The 17,728-nt window shown below is 37.1% G+C and overlaps 1 protein-coding gene across 4 annotated transcripts in view; it reads left to right on the top strand.

The window, feature by feature from the left end:
* The window catches only part of HECTD2 (HECT domain E3 ubiquitin protein ligase 2), a 123,045-nt gene that overhangs the window by 30,427 nt on the left and 74,890 nt on the right, over positions 1–17,728 (top strand). For all 4 annotated transcript variants that reach the window (XM_020964155.2, XM_020964153.2, XM_078151000.1 and 1 more), the window contains one exon: positions 6,047–6,176. In XM_020964155.2, coding sequence (XP_020819814.1) covers positions 6,047–6,176 — 130 coding nt within the window. The remainder of the gene's footprint in view (positions 1–6,046; positions 6,177–17,728) is intronic.

The raw sequence follows: 17,728 nt of genomic DNA, 5'->3' as shown, positions 1-17,728 counted from the left end.
TGGTTCTTTGATTGAATGCTTAGACCTACCACCTCCTTTAAAGATAGGTAAGAAGATACTTGGCGCTATGATAGAATCAGTGTAACTGCATAGAGCACTGTTGAGTCTTATCTTGTGCTGGGCAGAAATATGATAACATCGTCATCAATATGCTTACAACTTATCTTCTCCAAGGAAATGCTTTATAGACATTTTTCACTACCCATTGCTTAGTTCTTTGAATGAGAATACATTTAAAAGCTGTGTCCAGCTCCATCATTTGATTGCTTCCCTTTTTCTTCCTGCTTTGCTTCATTGTTTGCTGTTTTTGAAGAGAACTGAGGAGCAATTCGTGAAAGTTGCGGAGAAGGAGATTTAGATTTAATATAAGGAGGTTTAATCAGGGGAGTTCTCCAGTCAGTCAATTTGGTGAACTTATAGGTGGAATCTTTAAAATTTTTGAAAACACCTCTCCTTATAGAGTATGGACATGCCCATTTGGTACCTTGTTAAGAGGACAAAGACAACTCCAGATTAAGTCCCACAGACTGAGACTGCCCAGAATCAATTAGGTTTGTTGGAGCCGCTCTTTGGCTCCTTCTAGTTAGATGGGTTTTAAGATCATTTGGTTAGTCTGGAGAGACTTGCATGAACTTACACTGAGTGAGGTGAGCAGAACCAGGAGAACATTGTACATCATAACAGCATCACTGTGCAATGATCAGCTTTGATAGACTTAGCTTTTTTCAGCAATACAAAAATCTAAGACAATTCCAAAAGACTTATGATGGAAAATGCTATCCACACCCAGAAAAAGAACTACATCAGACTACCTGAAAGCTATGATCAGAAAAAGAATCTTGATACAATAATACAAGAAGTAATTAAATAAAATTGTCCTGAAGCATTAGAACAAGAGGGGGAAATAGAAATAGAAAAAAAAAATCCACCAATCATCACCTGAAAGAGATCCTACAAGGAAAACCCACAGGAATATCATAGTCAAATTCCAAAACTCCCAGCTCAAAGGTAGAATATTACAAGCCACAAGAAAAAACAATCTAAATATGGCAATGCCACAATTAGAATCGCACAAGACCTATCAGCAGCAACACTAAAAGAGCACAGGTCTTGAAACACTACATATCAAAGAGCAAAAGAACTGGGGTTCTGGCCAAAAATATACCCAGCAAAGCAAAGCATAATCCTGAATGGAAACAATGTATATTCAATGAATTGTCAGACTTTCAAAACTTTGTTTAAAAAATAGCAACAACCTGAACTTAATAGAAAATTTGACATACAAGAGCGAAGAGAAATATAAGGTACATACCAAAGACTAATTACAAGGGACTTAATAAGAACAGACTGTTTACCTTTTATGTATGTAAAATGTAAAACATATGTCTAAGGCTGTTACTAGTAATTGAGTAGTTCATAAGAAAGATTGGGGTAGACCTGAGTATGATATGATTTTAAAAAGTAGGACTGTTTAGGACAGCTAAAAAGAGTAATTATCTTATATAAATGAGGTGCAAAAGGAAGAACCAACACAGAGTAATTAGATGGGGGAGGAGGGCTGGTAGTTCTGGAAACCAACTTTCATTGGGAATGGGTTCAAGAAGGGATAATACATATAGATCTAGAAAAGTGTAAAAGTCTTCTAAATTCAGAAAGAAATAACATGCTAAGGGGATAGGGAGGGGGAAGAGGATAAGGGAGGGATCTTTAGAGGGGAGGATAAGGGAATAGGTTAAAGGGGGGTATAGGAGGGTATTTAGATTAATGAGAATGGGAGGATAAGGGAGGGATCTTTGGAGAGGGGGTAGATTAAGTATTAGGAGGGCAAGGTAGTGGGTAGAAGTAAAGTAGAGAAGTCAGGAGGTATAGGGAATAAAAGATACGCAGAAATATAAAATAAAGATCAGGCGTTGAATTTTTTAGGGAAAAAGGAGCAGGGGTGGTAATCATGATCTGGGACAAAGTTAAGGCTAAAATAGATTTAATCAAAAGAGAAAAATAGGAAAATTACACTATATGTCAGCCATATTTATCAATGTTGTTTTGGATTATTTAAAACAACAATATAGTATAAGGTGGAAATGTCGCTGAGGTGTAGTAAATGACGAGTTGGGGAACTTGGAAAGATATGGAAAAACAAGGAAGAGGTTATCCACCTCAGAGAAACAGGGGATAAACAAGTATAGTACAGTCTTACATAGATGCATATGAATGTATATGTCTATATATGACTATGATTATCTATATCAAAGTATATATGTGTGTAAGTGAATGTATATATGGGTGTATGTGTTTATGTATATATGTATATCTTTGTATGTATATGTATGTGTATATGTATGCATATATGTATATGTACATGTGTATATATGTACATATACATCCATGCTTAATTGTAGCTTTGGGGGAGATGGGGAGGAAGGGGGGAAAAAGAACAAAGTAAAAGACGTACAGCAGAGAACAAAAAAAATTTATAAAGAAGCAAAGAAAAAATGGACAGCTCTCAACACAATGCATAGTATTTTTTATATAGGCTTTCTTGAAATGGAAATTTATTGCTGTATATTTTGAATCCTCTCTCATGTTCTGCTGTGCACACGGCAATGATTTTTTTCCCCTTCTCTTATTTTGTATTATTTTAGTTTTAGTATTTAAGTTTGTTTTCTTTTCTTATTTTGTATTTAAGTTTAAAATAAAAAAATTACAAATAAGAAAACTTTTTCTTCTTCAGTTTAATTGATTTTTTTTTACCAAGCTGTGGCTATTCATTCCTTTTTCTAGTTTCAAGATTTGTTTTTATGCCAGTAATTTCTCCATTTCCCTTCTTAGTTATTTCCTCTTACATAAATGATCCCTCATGCCTGTGTATGCCTAGAATTAATTTCCCCCCTTGTCCAGCTAGCAATACTACATATTGTATTATTATTACTGGGTATTAAAACACTGTTTTTAAATCCCATTATAGCAAACTCTGTGAGACTACAGAATTGATTTGATTAGGGAAATTATTGCCATGTATAAGTTCCTTGAAGTCGAATTCCTAGGAACTAGTGATTATAAAAGCTAACACCTGGCTTTGCCTGGCTTGCCCATAATGTGTTATCAAGTGAAAAGAAGTGCTTTCAATCTAGTGGGGCTTATTATAATCAGAATGATCACTGAGGAAGAAAGAATGAGGCTGATCTGCTCACATGGGCAGCATCTATGCCAGAGATGAGTTGTAAGGGTTAGTGCCCCAAACTGCAAATGGGAATGAGGGGTATAGCCAAGCCAAGAGCACTGTTTAGGTAGAGTTATGCCTGAGTATGTGTTACTATGGCTGTTGTTCTGGAGGTTAATCGTTGGGCTACTTTCCATTCAGCTTTGAGAAAGTCTGTTTTGTAAGGAAGCTATAGAATGTGAGCAAGATGCCAGCCTCTGCATCAAAGATTCAATATTAAGGTATAAAGAAATCACCATTAGAAAGGAACCCTTGTTGAGTTAGCTTAATAACTGATCCATTTGTTCAGATGGGTTTTAATGTGTCCAAGAAAAAGAAAACAAAGTTCAGTCACTCTTAGAAGTCTTTGATGAACTACAGAGAATTAACAGGTTCAGGCTGGACCCATTAATTAGTTTTCATGGAAATGAAAGACCATGATAAAATTGCTGTAGCAAATGTAACATGTTTTGTTGGAAGGAGCTTTTTTGAGTACATTTAGGAATCTGATAGCAGCAGTATCAAGCCAATCAACTGTGTCTTGACCAAGAGTAATAAGAAGGGGTCTCCAATAGAGATAGAATGAGAGATGTTTAGAATTGAGTTGTTAAGAAGGCAGTAAATTCCTACACTCTGATAAGCAGGGGCCTAGAGGCTGAGGCATATCATAAATGGCCAGGAAAATAATCTCAAAGCTTGGATTTTTCACTTATATATCCCTTTATTCAGAAGTTGGAGGCAAATCAAATATCCACTGGTAATTTAATAATGAATTATATATGGTAAAATGCATTAGTGAGTAGATTTTATGTTATATACACATTACTCTCAGTTATTAATATTAGATAACCTAACTACTAGACCCACACACTTAACTAGGTATGACCTTCCAGGGTGTTCAGGGAGGACTAGCACCTCTGGTGTGATAATTTGCTCAGCCATTTTCAGGGCTGCTCATCCACCTTGGTGTCTACCAGGCATTCAACTCTCACCTGTATCACCAAGAAGGTATAGCATACTCAGTGGCCATGCCCCAGTAAACCCTCTCAACAGGCTAAACCAGGTTGATGGTTACTGAGGGGTCTCAAACCTGTCGGTGAGTTAAGAGAGTGTCTACCCCAAGTATATGAAGACTTGCCCCTGGCAAAATGGGTAGATGAGGACCATTTGTTCCAGTGGCCATGAAGGTGGCTGAAGCAGGTGCTGTGGAGTTCTCAGAGCTTGGTCAGACATTGAAGACACCAAGATCATCCATTGCATCCTGGGCCATCACCAGTCATCCTGACTTTTGTCTTGCCACTGGACTTTGATGGCTCTGGAAGAGAAAATGAGGCTAAGGACTTTGTGCAATTCTGCCTAAATTAAATCCAATTCACCCATGAGTCAAGACATCACCCTGTGATGTCATTGGTCTACTTCAAAAATGAAGAACAAATGACAACAGTGACTCAAAGTACAGCTGTATTTTTTAAGAGGAATTCTCAGTCAGTTTGAGAAAGTTTGCCTTATAATCCAAAACCATTTAAGAGACATGAGCGTTTAAAATAACCTTTTGTAAAACTAGAGGGTTGAACTAAAATAACTTTTATGATTCTTTCTGGCTGTAAATTTTGTTGACAAAATGCCACATGAATGTTTCAGAGGTTCCCAAACTTATTTGGCCTCCTGCCCCCTTTTTAAAAAATTAGTGAACATCTCCTCAGGAAATCTACTTTTTTAACCCTTTAATGTTTTTTTTTAAATTTGCATCATTTCAAAAAATATGTATTTTTTGAAATGATGCATCTTAAATTTAATAATCTATTGTAAACTTGTGAGTTTTTTCCTGCATTGAAATTTGGATGATGCAACCGTATAGTATCATATTATAAACAAGTCATTACACATATATATTCTTGCCAATGCATGCTGGAATTCCCAACAATGCATGACATGCTCACCTACCAACAATTTATTTGCTCAGACCTGTTGCTGGACTTGACCACTGATCAGTTATAACTTGCATTTTGTGCGTTTATTTGGAAAATAATGTAAATCACTGCAACTTTAATTCTGTTACACAACAGATGAAACATGTATGAATGGTTTTTCAAAATTTTATCTTCTCTTCTTTCCTTATACTTCCACCACCCCCTTATTTTTATTCAATGACCCCCCAATTGCACCCTAAGCTACTATTGCCCCCCCTGGATTGTTCCAGCACCCCCCTGGGACATTATCACCCACTTTGGGAACCTATGGACTTTATATTAATGGTAATCACAACATGTAGTTATTTCATAGTGGACAAAGAGTTAGTCTCTAACTCAGGACCTGGGTTCAACTCCTACCTCAGACCCACACTGTGTATGTGACTCTGGTGTCATTTCACCTGTCTCAGTACCCCAGATAACTCTGAGATTAAAACGTGCACAATAAGTGCTGATCTGCATTGGTGGGAGGGAGTTTCCTCATTGAAGTTACAGTTCTAGTCCCAAAATGTATGTGTAGGATGGGGGTGCCTTTTGAGAGTTCCCTAAAATAGCACCTTGTCAGTGCAAATCAGTGATCAGTCTAACTTGTCATTTGCAAATTTTTCAGATATCTTTTCCAAAATGTCGATAATTGATTTTTAATTGGACAATGTTAATGATGATTGTATTATATCACCTGGTTTGAAATAATTTACTTCCAGCAAAAATTCATTACTTTGTACATATAAAAGCATTAGATATACTTAGTTTCAAATTAAGAAATCTGTTGTAAATATCTCTGTGATGCAGTTCATGGAAATATTATTTAAAGTGGTAGATATTTAAGCATATTGAAAAAAACAGTTTGCTACAATGACTGCCTTCCTATTTCCAGGCGTCAGAGAGAGGAGCCAAAGGCCAGCTTTCTACTTTCAGCAGTTTCATTTCAACTGCTAGCCAGAAGAAAGAAGTGGCTGAAAAGAGAAGTTCACCCACACAGCTTGTTACACCGAACACCAAGAATGGTAAAATAAAATGACTTTTGTTCTAAAATTCTGAAACTGTGGCTATTCTATGAGTATTAATCATATTTTCTCTGACCTTTTGAAAAGATTTTTTTAACTTAAAAGAGCCATGCAATTAGCAGCAGATTCATATGCCTTTAGACACCATGAAATTTTCTACGCAGAAAAATATATTGTTACATATATACATATATATCTATAGTTATATATTGTTGCTATTACTGCCACTGCCTTCTTACATTCTAGCCCCTAACTCCACCCTCCCCAACTATCTAGGTCACAGCCGCAGAACAAATTATGTCTGTAGCCACGTAGGAGTGGTCTCTGTAGCCTACCAGAATTCTCTTTCCTGGAGAAATTCCTACTCACTAGGGCCAAATTTCGAAGTTGCAGCTGTGACTCATAATACTAATACAACTTCTGTAGTCATAGAGGCCTTTTGCCCTATTAAAAATTAGTGTGTTACAGGGCTGGTGCCAGGAGGGCCAGTAGCAAGAAATGAAATACAAGAAAACCACCAAGGCTGGCAGGCAAACATCATATCTCTTTGCCCTGAGGCTTCCTTTCCTTTCCTCTGCTTTTATTTTTATTCACTCTGCCAAAAATCTTTCCTTGGGAAGATTGGCAAAGAATAAGTGAGTGAATCAGAGAATCATAGCCTTTGAGCCGGAGGAGATATTGGACAGCCTCTCTTCCAACCCCTCACCAGATGGCTGAGGGCAGTGAGGCTTACCTGCTGAGAAGCTAAAAATCTTGCCTAAGGTTACAGAGACCTAATACTTGAGCCCAAGGCATCTTTCCCACAGTGCTGAATCAAGGCGCCCTTTTCATCTTATCTTTTTTTTCTGCCTGCCCACACATATTGATTGAGCACCTGTCAGAGGCCCAGTTCTGTCGTGGTGCTATGTGAGGTTCAGTGAAGAGTAAGACAGCACCAAAGCCTTGCCTCCCTTACCTGTTTCTCCTCCTCCCCCATTGGGGTTCATGCCTCCAGGAGCACGTAAGCTTCTTGAGAGCAATAACCATCCTGCTTTTGTGCACATGACCCCAGTGCCTAGGAGTGTGCCTGGCATAGGCAATTAATATGTTTGTTGATTGATCAATTGATCACTCTTAGCAAGTTTATAATCTTGTTGAGGAAATTATATATATATATATATATATATATATATATATGTATATACACACACATACACACACACATATATGCATGAACAGTCACGCTGCAAGGCAGTATATGATACATACTAAGGGACCAGCAGCATAAAAATTGTTCAGTACTTAGGGCGGTAACCTCCAGAAAGCCAATCTAGAAATTCAACAGGGGATTTTTCTTGGTGGTTTGGAGCTTAAAGTGTGACTTGATATTTGCAAAACAAATATCCCTGACCCTACATCCTAAAATACACCAAATCAAATAAGGGTGAGAAAATGGCAGTCTGCATAAGGTGGGCACTCCTGTTTTCTAGTTTCTGGTTGGAGAATAAACATATTTTATATGCTTCACTGTTGTGCCACATTTAAAGACTGCCACCTCACCTTGAAGAGCGATGGCTCAAAGGCACCAGAATGGAATTTTGTATGTGTATGGGGAGAGGAAGAGGTTGATATCTGGAAATGTATGCTTCATCCCCAGGTTAGAGGTCTAGCCCTGAGTTGCATGATTATCCCTGCTCCTTCATGTGGCCACTCTAAGGGTCCTTCACAGAGAAGTCCTCTCATCCCATTGCTGAGTCCTCTGCCTGCAGAATCTATCCACTTCCACTTCCTCTCTGGGTTGGGAATTTGGTGGGGCGGGGTTATTGGCTCTGCTTCAGGAGCACGTGCCTGGTGGGGTAGGGGTACAGGCTTGCTCTTCCCAGCACAGCTGCTTCCAACCAATGCAGACTGGCCTGTGTACCTTTTCTCATTCTGCCAGGCAGGCAAGAGCACTAGCCCTGGAGTAAGAGTACCTAGATTTAAATCTGACCTCTGATGTTTGCTGTGCATGTGACAACGGGCAAGCCCCTCAATCTTCCTAAGCCTCAGTGTCCTGATCTGTAAAATGACAGGAATACAATTAGATGGCCTCTCAGGTCCCTTGCAGCTCTACAGCTGTGAGCCTGTGACTCATGCTGTGCATGGAATTGTCTGAAGTGTCAGCATGTGCTGGCCCATTTGGGAGTCCTAGGCTTTTCCATATGATCAGTGAGCTTTCTTGGACTTAGCCTCCCCCAGCAACCTCTCCTGCAGTCAGTTCTGCATGTCTTTGTCTACATAGATATGCTGGAGTCTTTATTCCCTCCGTTGTCTTCATGGGACTTTGTTCCCTGATTCCAAGGTTTCTCCCAGGTCAGCCTCTCAATACTTTTCAACTGAATTAAAACCAGGTGTCAGAATTCCTAATTAGGACTCTGCTCTGAGGACTCTGAGAATTCAAACCTCTGTCCCCTGTTGATACTTCCTTCTGTTTCCTGAGTCTAACTGAGAGGACTCCTTGGGGAAAAGACAAAAATACTGCTCCAGTGGGGACCTGTCCCCCTTGGCTGGACTCCACTAAATTCAGGGGAAACTATCTCCTCAGTGGCATGCCATAGACACAACTTGTCCTTCTGTGAAAGATCCTGCCTTTAGCAGAGGGCATGGAACAGTGAAAAGACTGCTAGGTTCAAATCCTGGCTCTCTCACTCACCACCTGTGTGACCTGTAGTAGCAGCTTGTCACTGGACCTCTGTGAACCACATCTCCTCATCTGTAAAATAAGAAGTCCAGCCTAGATGAGCTCTGAGGTCTCTTTCAACTCTGAATCTGTGATCCCTATCTTCTCTACCCTCTGACTTCTTTGATTCCATCAGGTCTCATTAACCATCTCTCTGACTACCTGTCCTACTGTCTGTTCAACATGCATGCTTCAATGAGTTTAGCCTCACTTTCCCCTCTCCTGCTCTTTTAACTGCTCTTATTCTTCTCCACCCCTCCCCACTTGTACTTCTGGCATTAGCCTCCAGTTTGCTTGATCATACATCCACCGACACCCCAAAATAACTAACCATACAGTCAGTTAATACACATTTATTAATCACCTACTAAATGCCAGGCACTATGTTAAGAGCTGAGGATGAAAAGAAGGCAAAAAACAGTCCTCGCCCTTAGGAGCTCATAGTCTAATGGGGGAGATAACAAGAAAACAGATATATATATATATATAGATATATATATATAGATATATCTATATATAGATACATATATATAGATATATCTATATATAGATACATATAGATATATATAGATATATATAGATATATGGACAGGCTATATACAGGAGAAATAGGAAGTAATTAAAATAGGGAAGACACAAAAATTGAGAGGGGTTGGAAAAGGTCTTCTGTAGAAGATAGGATTTTTAGTGGGAACTTGTAGGAAGCCAGGGAAGCTGGTAGGTGGAGATGAAGAGAGAGAGAGCATTCCAGGATGGGGAACCACCAGAGAAAATGCCCAGAACCAACATATGGAGTGTCTTGTTTGTAGAACAGCAAGGAGACCAGTGTCACTGAATTTTAAAAGAGTATGTGGCTGGGAGTAGGGTGTCAGAAGACTGGAAAAGTGGGATGGGGTTAACTTAATAAGGGGCTTTGAATGCCGAAGGACTTTGGATTTGATCCTGGAGGTAATAGGGAGTCACTGGAGTTTATTGAATGGGGCAAGTGACATAGTTGGACCTGCACTTTAAGAAAATTGCTTTGGCAGCTGAATGGAGATGAACTGAGGCAGGCAGATCCAACAGCGGCTTATTGCCCTAATCCAAGCATGAGGTGATGATGGCCTGCACTGGAGTGGTGGCAGTCTCAGGGGAGAGAAAGAGGAGAGATGTTGCAAAGGTGAAATCAATAGGTCTTGGCAACAGATTACGTACGGGGAGTGAGAGATTGTGAGGAGTCAAAGATGGCATATTAGTCCTCATACCTTATTTCTGCTTCTCCAAAATAATTACCACTATTTTTTGTATAACCATACCTGCTTCATCCCAGGGCTCAGCCAAGTAAAGAGAAATTTGGCTCATCCTTGGCACACCCTCTTCATTGATAATGAGCCATCAAGAGCAGAGATGAATTTAGCTAACAGAATTTGAGATGCAAAACTTAATTACTCTTTGTATTCCTAGTGCTTACTTAACACAGTGCCTAACACATAGTCTGAGACATTTTTTCTGCTTTTGAGCATATCCTGTTATAGCCTCTTTTAGTATAAGGTTACTCCTATTCTCCTCTAACAGAAGCCATCTCTACAGAAGTCCCAGAACTTGTCCCATACCCAGAATTACTTTGAAAATGACCCAATGTTAAATCATATTTCATGTTTAAGACCTAGTCTATTCAAACTGCCACTGTCAGGTTAAAGGCAGCTCTTTTATTGTTTTTTTGGTTAAGTGACTTGCCCAGGGTCAAGCAGCTAGTAAGTGTCAAGTGTTTGGTCTGAGGCCGCATTTGAACTCAGGTCCTTCTGACTTCAGGGCTGGCGTTCTATCGGCTGCACCACCTAGCTACCCCTAAAGGCAGCTGCTTTAGTTCTGGCTTCCTGCATTCACCATACTGAATGTTCAAACCTTGGATAAGATCATTCCTAAAATATAGGAAGTGTAAGATGTTCTATATCATTTTTCAAAGTCACACTTTTTTTTTAGAAAGAAATATTTGTACTTATTACAGAAAACGCTATAGCCAAATTCTTCCAGGATTGTAATTAGCCCATAAAGGAAAATTTTGCCCAGGTCTATGACTGGAAAATCCAGTTTCCTTGGGCAAATTCAGAAGGCACAGAAGGTTAAAGGCCCTCTAATACCGTGTAGCCAGCCTGTGCCACTTTCACTGTTGACCTGAGGCCTATCATGTACCCATGATTTCACAATCCTTAGAAATGCTTTCTAAAGTCCTTTTGGTAGCATCATTTTATGCCCACCTTAATTACCAGAAGTGGGCTGTAGTCATCATTGTTATCAAGTCTTTGAGGGCAGGTAGATGGAAATGGACCTCCGTTATATTCTAGGCATATCCTCTATAAAAAACCACATAGCTATCTTTTGCTATTATCAGGCTGACAAATTGCTGCCCCCCCCCCCCAGCCATTGGAGAGTCACCAGTCACCATTATGCATCTCATCCTCTGATTCATGTTGGGTGATCTCTGACCACAGCACCTAGGGATCCACATTGTCATTCCCTGGAGGACTAGCAGCTGTTTCATATTTGCAGGACTAAGCTTCCTCTCAGGCTAGATATAATGGGCACATAAAGAAATGTTAGATGCTCTTTGCCCTAAAGGAAGTTGAGATAAGCTATATATACGTGGAAAGATAATTAACAGTACTACCTAATAGATAAGTGCCAAATGATTGGTACAATGTATTCTGTAGGAATTCAGAACAAGAAAAAAAATAACAATAATCGATATTTATTTATGTAACTTATTGCTGTGCCGTGGTGTTGTTATGAATTAAAATTCCAGCACTGAACCTGAGCTAAAAAGGATTGGTGAAAATACACTACATTACCTTGCTAGTAAAAAACAACAACAACAATAGTATTTCAATGGACTACCTTGATCCGGTAGTACTTCTATGGCTAATACTGTTATTGGTAATGAATGGGGAGTATTTATTGAAAACAATAATGTGTAAATGCATAGAATTTAAAGTGGATACCATTTTTGTTTTAATCATTCTAAGACATATACTATGTAATAAAAAGTTTATAGAAGGGAGAAATCACTTCCAGTTCTGAGAATCCTGGAGAGGATAGGATTTGAGCTAACCTTAGAGGATGGGTAGGACTTTATTTGGTTTAAAGAGAGAGAGTAGTCATTTAAATTGAGAAGAGATTAAGTTATAAGCAAAGGCTTGAGGCAAAAAGTATAAAGTGTGGTTGAAGGATAGCAAATAGACAAGTCTAGCTCTAAATTTCTTAGCTGACAAATTCAGAATGATGTGATTTGATGACCTTTTCCAAAACGAATTCCAAAATCTTACCTATTTTTATACATAGCTATATGACCTTGGGCAAATTTCTTAAGATTTCTGGGACTCAGTTTCCAGAAATGATTGTACTAGATGAGATTCTTTTTCCTTCTGGCAGTCTGCCATTTGGATACCTCATCATTCACTGACACTTTGACTTGAAGAAAGGATTGAGAAAATAAAAAGTGAAATTTGCTTCTGATAATTGGTTGAAAATGGTCACTTTTCATAATTGTTAGTTCTGGTAAAAGTTTTTGTGGAAGATGAGGTTATAACTAAACTAAAATGAGTTTTTAAAGGATAATATCTGCATTTTAATTACACATCTGTCCTTATGACTTTGGTTTTCAGTGTACATTCTAGTTTCAGGGGTCACTTTCATTTGAACTTTAGTTACTTTGGGATTGGTTTTACCATGTGGTCTCTCTGTTTTGGGTTTACTTTCAGTTTAACTCAATAAATATTGTTAAATGCTCATAATGTATGAGGCATACATATCACAATGCATTAAAAACTTGAATCATAAAAATAAAATAAACTTTTTCAGCCATATTCAACTATAAATTCTTTCTTGTGGGATAACATTTAGAGTTCAGAACTCTTGTTAGACATAGAAACTCTAACAGCAAACTTTGTCGTTAGAGATTCTCTTTAGAATGAAGAGAAAGGAGATTGGGGGAAAACCTTTGTTTTCTCTAAGCCTGAAGCACCATGCCACCTGCAACTTTATACTAGCTTCATTCTTTTACTATCTTTGCTTCTCATGTATTCATGGAAATGGTCTCAACTTCTCTGTTATGTGATAAGTTTAAAATGGAGATCTGCACATTTGTGAAAAGCGTCTCAATCCCAAGTTTTCCTGTGCTAACAAACATATACTGTTTTCTTGTCAACAGTAATCTGGCAAATTTGGCTAATAATCCTACCCTATCTTACAATGTGGTATGTTTCTCATAATTTTCATAATACTGCCAGCTCCTACCACAGCCCTTATTCTTCCTGTACTCATTTTAAATGTTTTTACTTAATGTTTCTAAGCAACCAACTAAAATTGGCAACACTATATTAAAAGAAAGGAAAAAAATAATCACTGCTTATCAATTCAGCACACAACATTCTCAAGTATTGGCTGAAAGAAAACTAAATGATGGGTTTTCAACTGATAAATGCATTATAGCTTATTTCACAGCATTGCAAAATCCTATATTTCAAACAAATCTGCATGTGCTAAAAAGAAAGCCTTGCCTGTTCTATTTTTAAAATCAGTTTGAGTTTAATGTCATCTGTCTTCATCATAGTCATTGATTGCTTCCTTTTGATTCTTATTTTTAATATCCATCTTTGAGAACAAGCAAGAAGTCCTCTCTAGAAACAATGCCTTGATATTCAGGAACATTAAAGCAGCTGTGAATTGCCATTTCCTTCTCCCCTTAATAGCTGAATATCATATCCTGTATTTTGGCTTTCATTCGCTATTGTGAGGGAAAGGATTCTGTCTTATTACTTAACTCCAGAGTTTCATTAAGATAGAATGTAATAGTACTCTGGATCACTTTTGTCTAGCCCCAGCAAAACCTTCTTTCTGAGCTAAACATCACTTCCATCCATATTCTTGGATTCTTTCTATTGTAGAGCTCGGTTTTGTCTAACGTTGTTCTCTACCAAACTAAACTCTTCTTTTTTGGTGTCTTAGCTTTACTATTTTTTTTCAGATTCTCTTTTGTAAAAGTTTTGTTGATGCTTTTTGCTTTTTATATCATTTCTCAAATAACATCTCCTACTTTCCCAACCCCAATATATAATCCTCCTTTGTCACAAAAAAAACATAGTTACTAGTTACTATTTCATTAATGTACTAATTAACAAAATTACTGTCATCTTAATATTTTTTCCTCTCTCACTCCTCTCTTCTAGCACAAATTGAGACTTGTTCTTGGTCCTCACTCTGCCACCTGCCTCCCTCAATTCTTTTCCAGAGTCAGGAGTGGGGAATCTGTGGCCGCGAGCCCACATGTGGCCTTCTAGGTCCTTGGATGTGGCCTTTTGACTGAGTCCAAGTTTTACAGAACAAGTCCTTTTACTAAGGGGATTTGTTCTGTGAAGTTTGGATTCAGTCAAAGGGCCGCACTTCAGGATCTAGAGGGCCGCATGTGGCCTTGAGGCCGCAGGTTCCCCACCCCTGTTCCAGGCTGTTACCCCTACACTGACTTTACTGGATTCCCTTCCTAATCTCAACCCGTTGATGAGTCAATTCAACTCTGCACTAACCTCTCCACTTAAATCCCCTTTACTGTTGCTAATTATGCATTTCTTTGTTTATTCCTACCATCCTCTAATTTTGCTCATTGTACATTTGCTACTATACAAAGCTGAAGAAAGTCACAAAACCATCCTGATGAGATCCACTAAAAATTTATATTACACTATCTCCAACTGGACCTTCACTGCAGAAAAGCAGTCCTTTTATCTTTGCCTAATCAATTCACTATCCTGTTTACCACAGCAGCTTTCTGTATAGTCTCATCTTGCCTCAGTGTATACACGGACAGCTTTACCACACATTCTCTCCATTGAGGACTTCACCTCAGACATCACTGAAAAAAAAAATGAGACCCATTTACCAACAGCTCCCTTTCTTCCCCTTTATATTATCGCACATCACCCAGTAGTCTTTCCCTGCTATCTCCTCCTTCACAACTATCTTACTAAATGTGCACCCTTGTTCCTATCCTATCCCATCTTCTCCAGCAGGTTGCCCCCACTATCATCCATGTTCTCTCTCTAATCTTTTATTTAAAAATTTTTTTCAATTAAAAAAAATCTATTTTCTCTCTTTTCTATCTCCCTCACTCATTGAAAAAAGAAAAAAAATCTTCTAAGACATACTTACATTCAAGCCAAAAAAAAAATCTCATATTGGTCACATCCAAAAAATGTTCTTCATTTTGTATCCTGAGTCTATGGCCTCTGGGTAGCATGCTTCATCATTGGTCCTTTAGAATCGTTATTGGGGATTGAGTTGGTAAGAGTTCTTAAGTCTTTCAAAGTTGTTTGCCTTTATAGTGTTGTTACAGTATGTTCTCTTGATTCTACTTATTTCACTCCATCAATTCATGCAAGTGTTCTCAGTTTCTTAAAAACTATACCTTTCATCATTTCTTGTAACATAGTGGTATTCCATCAGCCATTCCCCAGTTAATAAAGGTACCCCTTAGTTTCCTCTTCTTTGGTACTAGAAAAAGAGCTACTATAAATAATTTTTCCACATATGTCCTTTGCCTCTTTCTTTGCTTTCTTTGGGGTAAAGGCCTAGTAAGAGTATTTCTGAGTCAAAGAGTATGAACAATTTAGGAAGTTTGGGCTTATTGTTCCAAATTACTTTTCAGAATAATTATACTAATTCGCATCTCCATAAACAATGAATTAATGTTCCTGTTTTCCCACCACCCCTCCTACATTTGTCATTTTTCTTTTTTGTCAACTTTGTCAATTTATGGATGTCAGCTATAACTTGAATTTGATTTGAAGGACTTTTCTTGGGGCTATTAGATATCTTTGAAAGCTGCTTATTAATATCATTTGATCATTTATCAATTAGAGAATGGGTATTTTTTATTCTTACAAATTTGATATCAGTGCTTTCAATATCTTGGAAATTAAATCTTCATCAGGGAAACATGCTGCAAAGATTTTTCTCCTAGTTTCCCCATCTGATTTTAGCTGGTTGGCTTTGTTTGTACAAAAACTTTTTATTTTTATGTAATCAAAATTCCCCATATTGTCATCTGTGATCCTATCTTTTCTTAAGTCATAAACTATCCCTCTATCCATAGATCTGAAGGACAATATCTTCTTTGTTCCTCTAACTTTTTTGTGATACCACCCTTTATGGCTAAGTGATATGCTCATTGATAGTTTTTTGGTATGTAAAGTGTTGGTCTAAATCTGATTTCTTATAGACTTCTTTCTAGTTTTTATTAGCATTGTTGTTGTTGAATAGTGAATCATTATACCCAGTAACTGAGTTTTTGAGTTTACGTGTACTTCTGAATGTTGTGTACCTAATTTGTTTCACTGATCAAACTCTCTGTTTCTTAATCAGTACCAAATCATTTTCATGATGACTGCTTTGTAGTATAGTTTGAAATCTGATATTGCTAGGCCCCCTTCCTTCAAATTTTTTTTCATAATTTTCCTTGAATTCTTTTTTTTTTTAAATTTTTTATTCCTCCAGATGAATTTTGTTTTTCTCCTAGCTTTAAAAAGTAATCTTTTGATGGTTTGATAGTATGGCACTGAATAAGAAAATTAATTTAGGTAGCAGTATCATTTTTTACTTTGTTGGTCTGGCCTACCCATGAGCAGCTAATATTTCTCTAATTATTTTGTCTGTCTCTTTGGTCTGTCTTGTAGTTGTGTTTATATAGTTCCTGTGAGTTTCTTAGCATGTAGATTCCCAAATTTTGTGTTTTCTGTAGTTATTTTAAATGAAATTTCTCTTTTTAATCTCTTTGTGCTGGGTTTTTTTTGGTAATATACATAAGTGCTAATGACTTGGATGGGCTTATTTTATATCCTACAACTTTGTTGAAATTATTAATTGCTTCAATTGGTTTTTTTAGTTACCTCCCTAGGATTCTTTAAGTAAACCATCATACCATCTTTAAGAACTGATAATTTTACTTATACCTTATGTATAGTTATTTTCTCAATTTCTTTTTCTCATCTCATTGCTATAGCTAACATTTCTAGCACTACATTGAATAGGAATGGTGATAACGGATAACCTTGCTTTACCTCTAATATTATTGAAAGGCCTCTAATTTATCTTCATGTAATGCTGGATCTTGGTTTTAAATATAAGTTAATTGTCATTAAGGAAAGGTTTATTTATTCATATGTTTTCTAGTGTTTTTAAGAGTAATGGATGTTGTATCTTATCAAAAGCTTTTTCTACATCTAATGATATATGATTTCTATTGTTCTTGTTTTAATATGGTCTGTTATTTTGATAGTTTTCCTAATATTGAACCAATTTTGCATTTCTGGTATAAAGTCAACCTCATATTGTTATACCCTCTTTACTAATATTTTATTTAAATTTTTACATTAATGTTCATTTGGGATGTTAGCCTATAATTTTCTTTCTCCATTTTGAATCTTTCTGTTTTGTCTACCTAAACCATATTTGTATCATAGAAGGAATTTAATAGATTTTCTATCAATTATCAATTATGTATTGTTTCTATGATTTGTTCTTTGCCCCATCAATTTTTTAGTATTAAGATATTTAGTCTTTAATTTTTAATCCTTTCTTCAGTGATTATTGCATATTATCTTATTCCATTGTGATCAGTAAAAAGATGTGATTAATGTTTCGGAGTTTTTAAAAATTTGTTGATGAGGTTTTTATGCCCTAATAAATGTTCAGTTTCTGTAAAGCTGTCATGCACAGCTAAGAATATGTTCTTTCTATTCCCATTTAGTGATTGCCAGAGTTTTATCATATCTATCTTTTCTATTATACTATTCATATCCTTAATTACTTTCTTGTTCATTTTTTA

The sequence above is a fragment of the Phascolarctos cinereus genome, unplaced genomic scaffold, assembly GCF_003287225.1.
Source record: "Phascolarctos cinereus isolate Bilbo 61053 unplaced genomic scaffold, phaCin_HiC Scaffold_3;HRSCAF=262, whole genome shotgun sequence".
Lineage (NCBI taxonomy): Eukaryota > Metazoa > Chordata > Mammalia > Diprotodontia > Phascolarctidae > Phascolarctos > Phascolarctos cinereus.
Note: the sequence above shows the minus strand (reverse complement) of the source record. Positions and strands in the feature narration are given on the sequence as shown.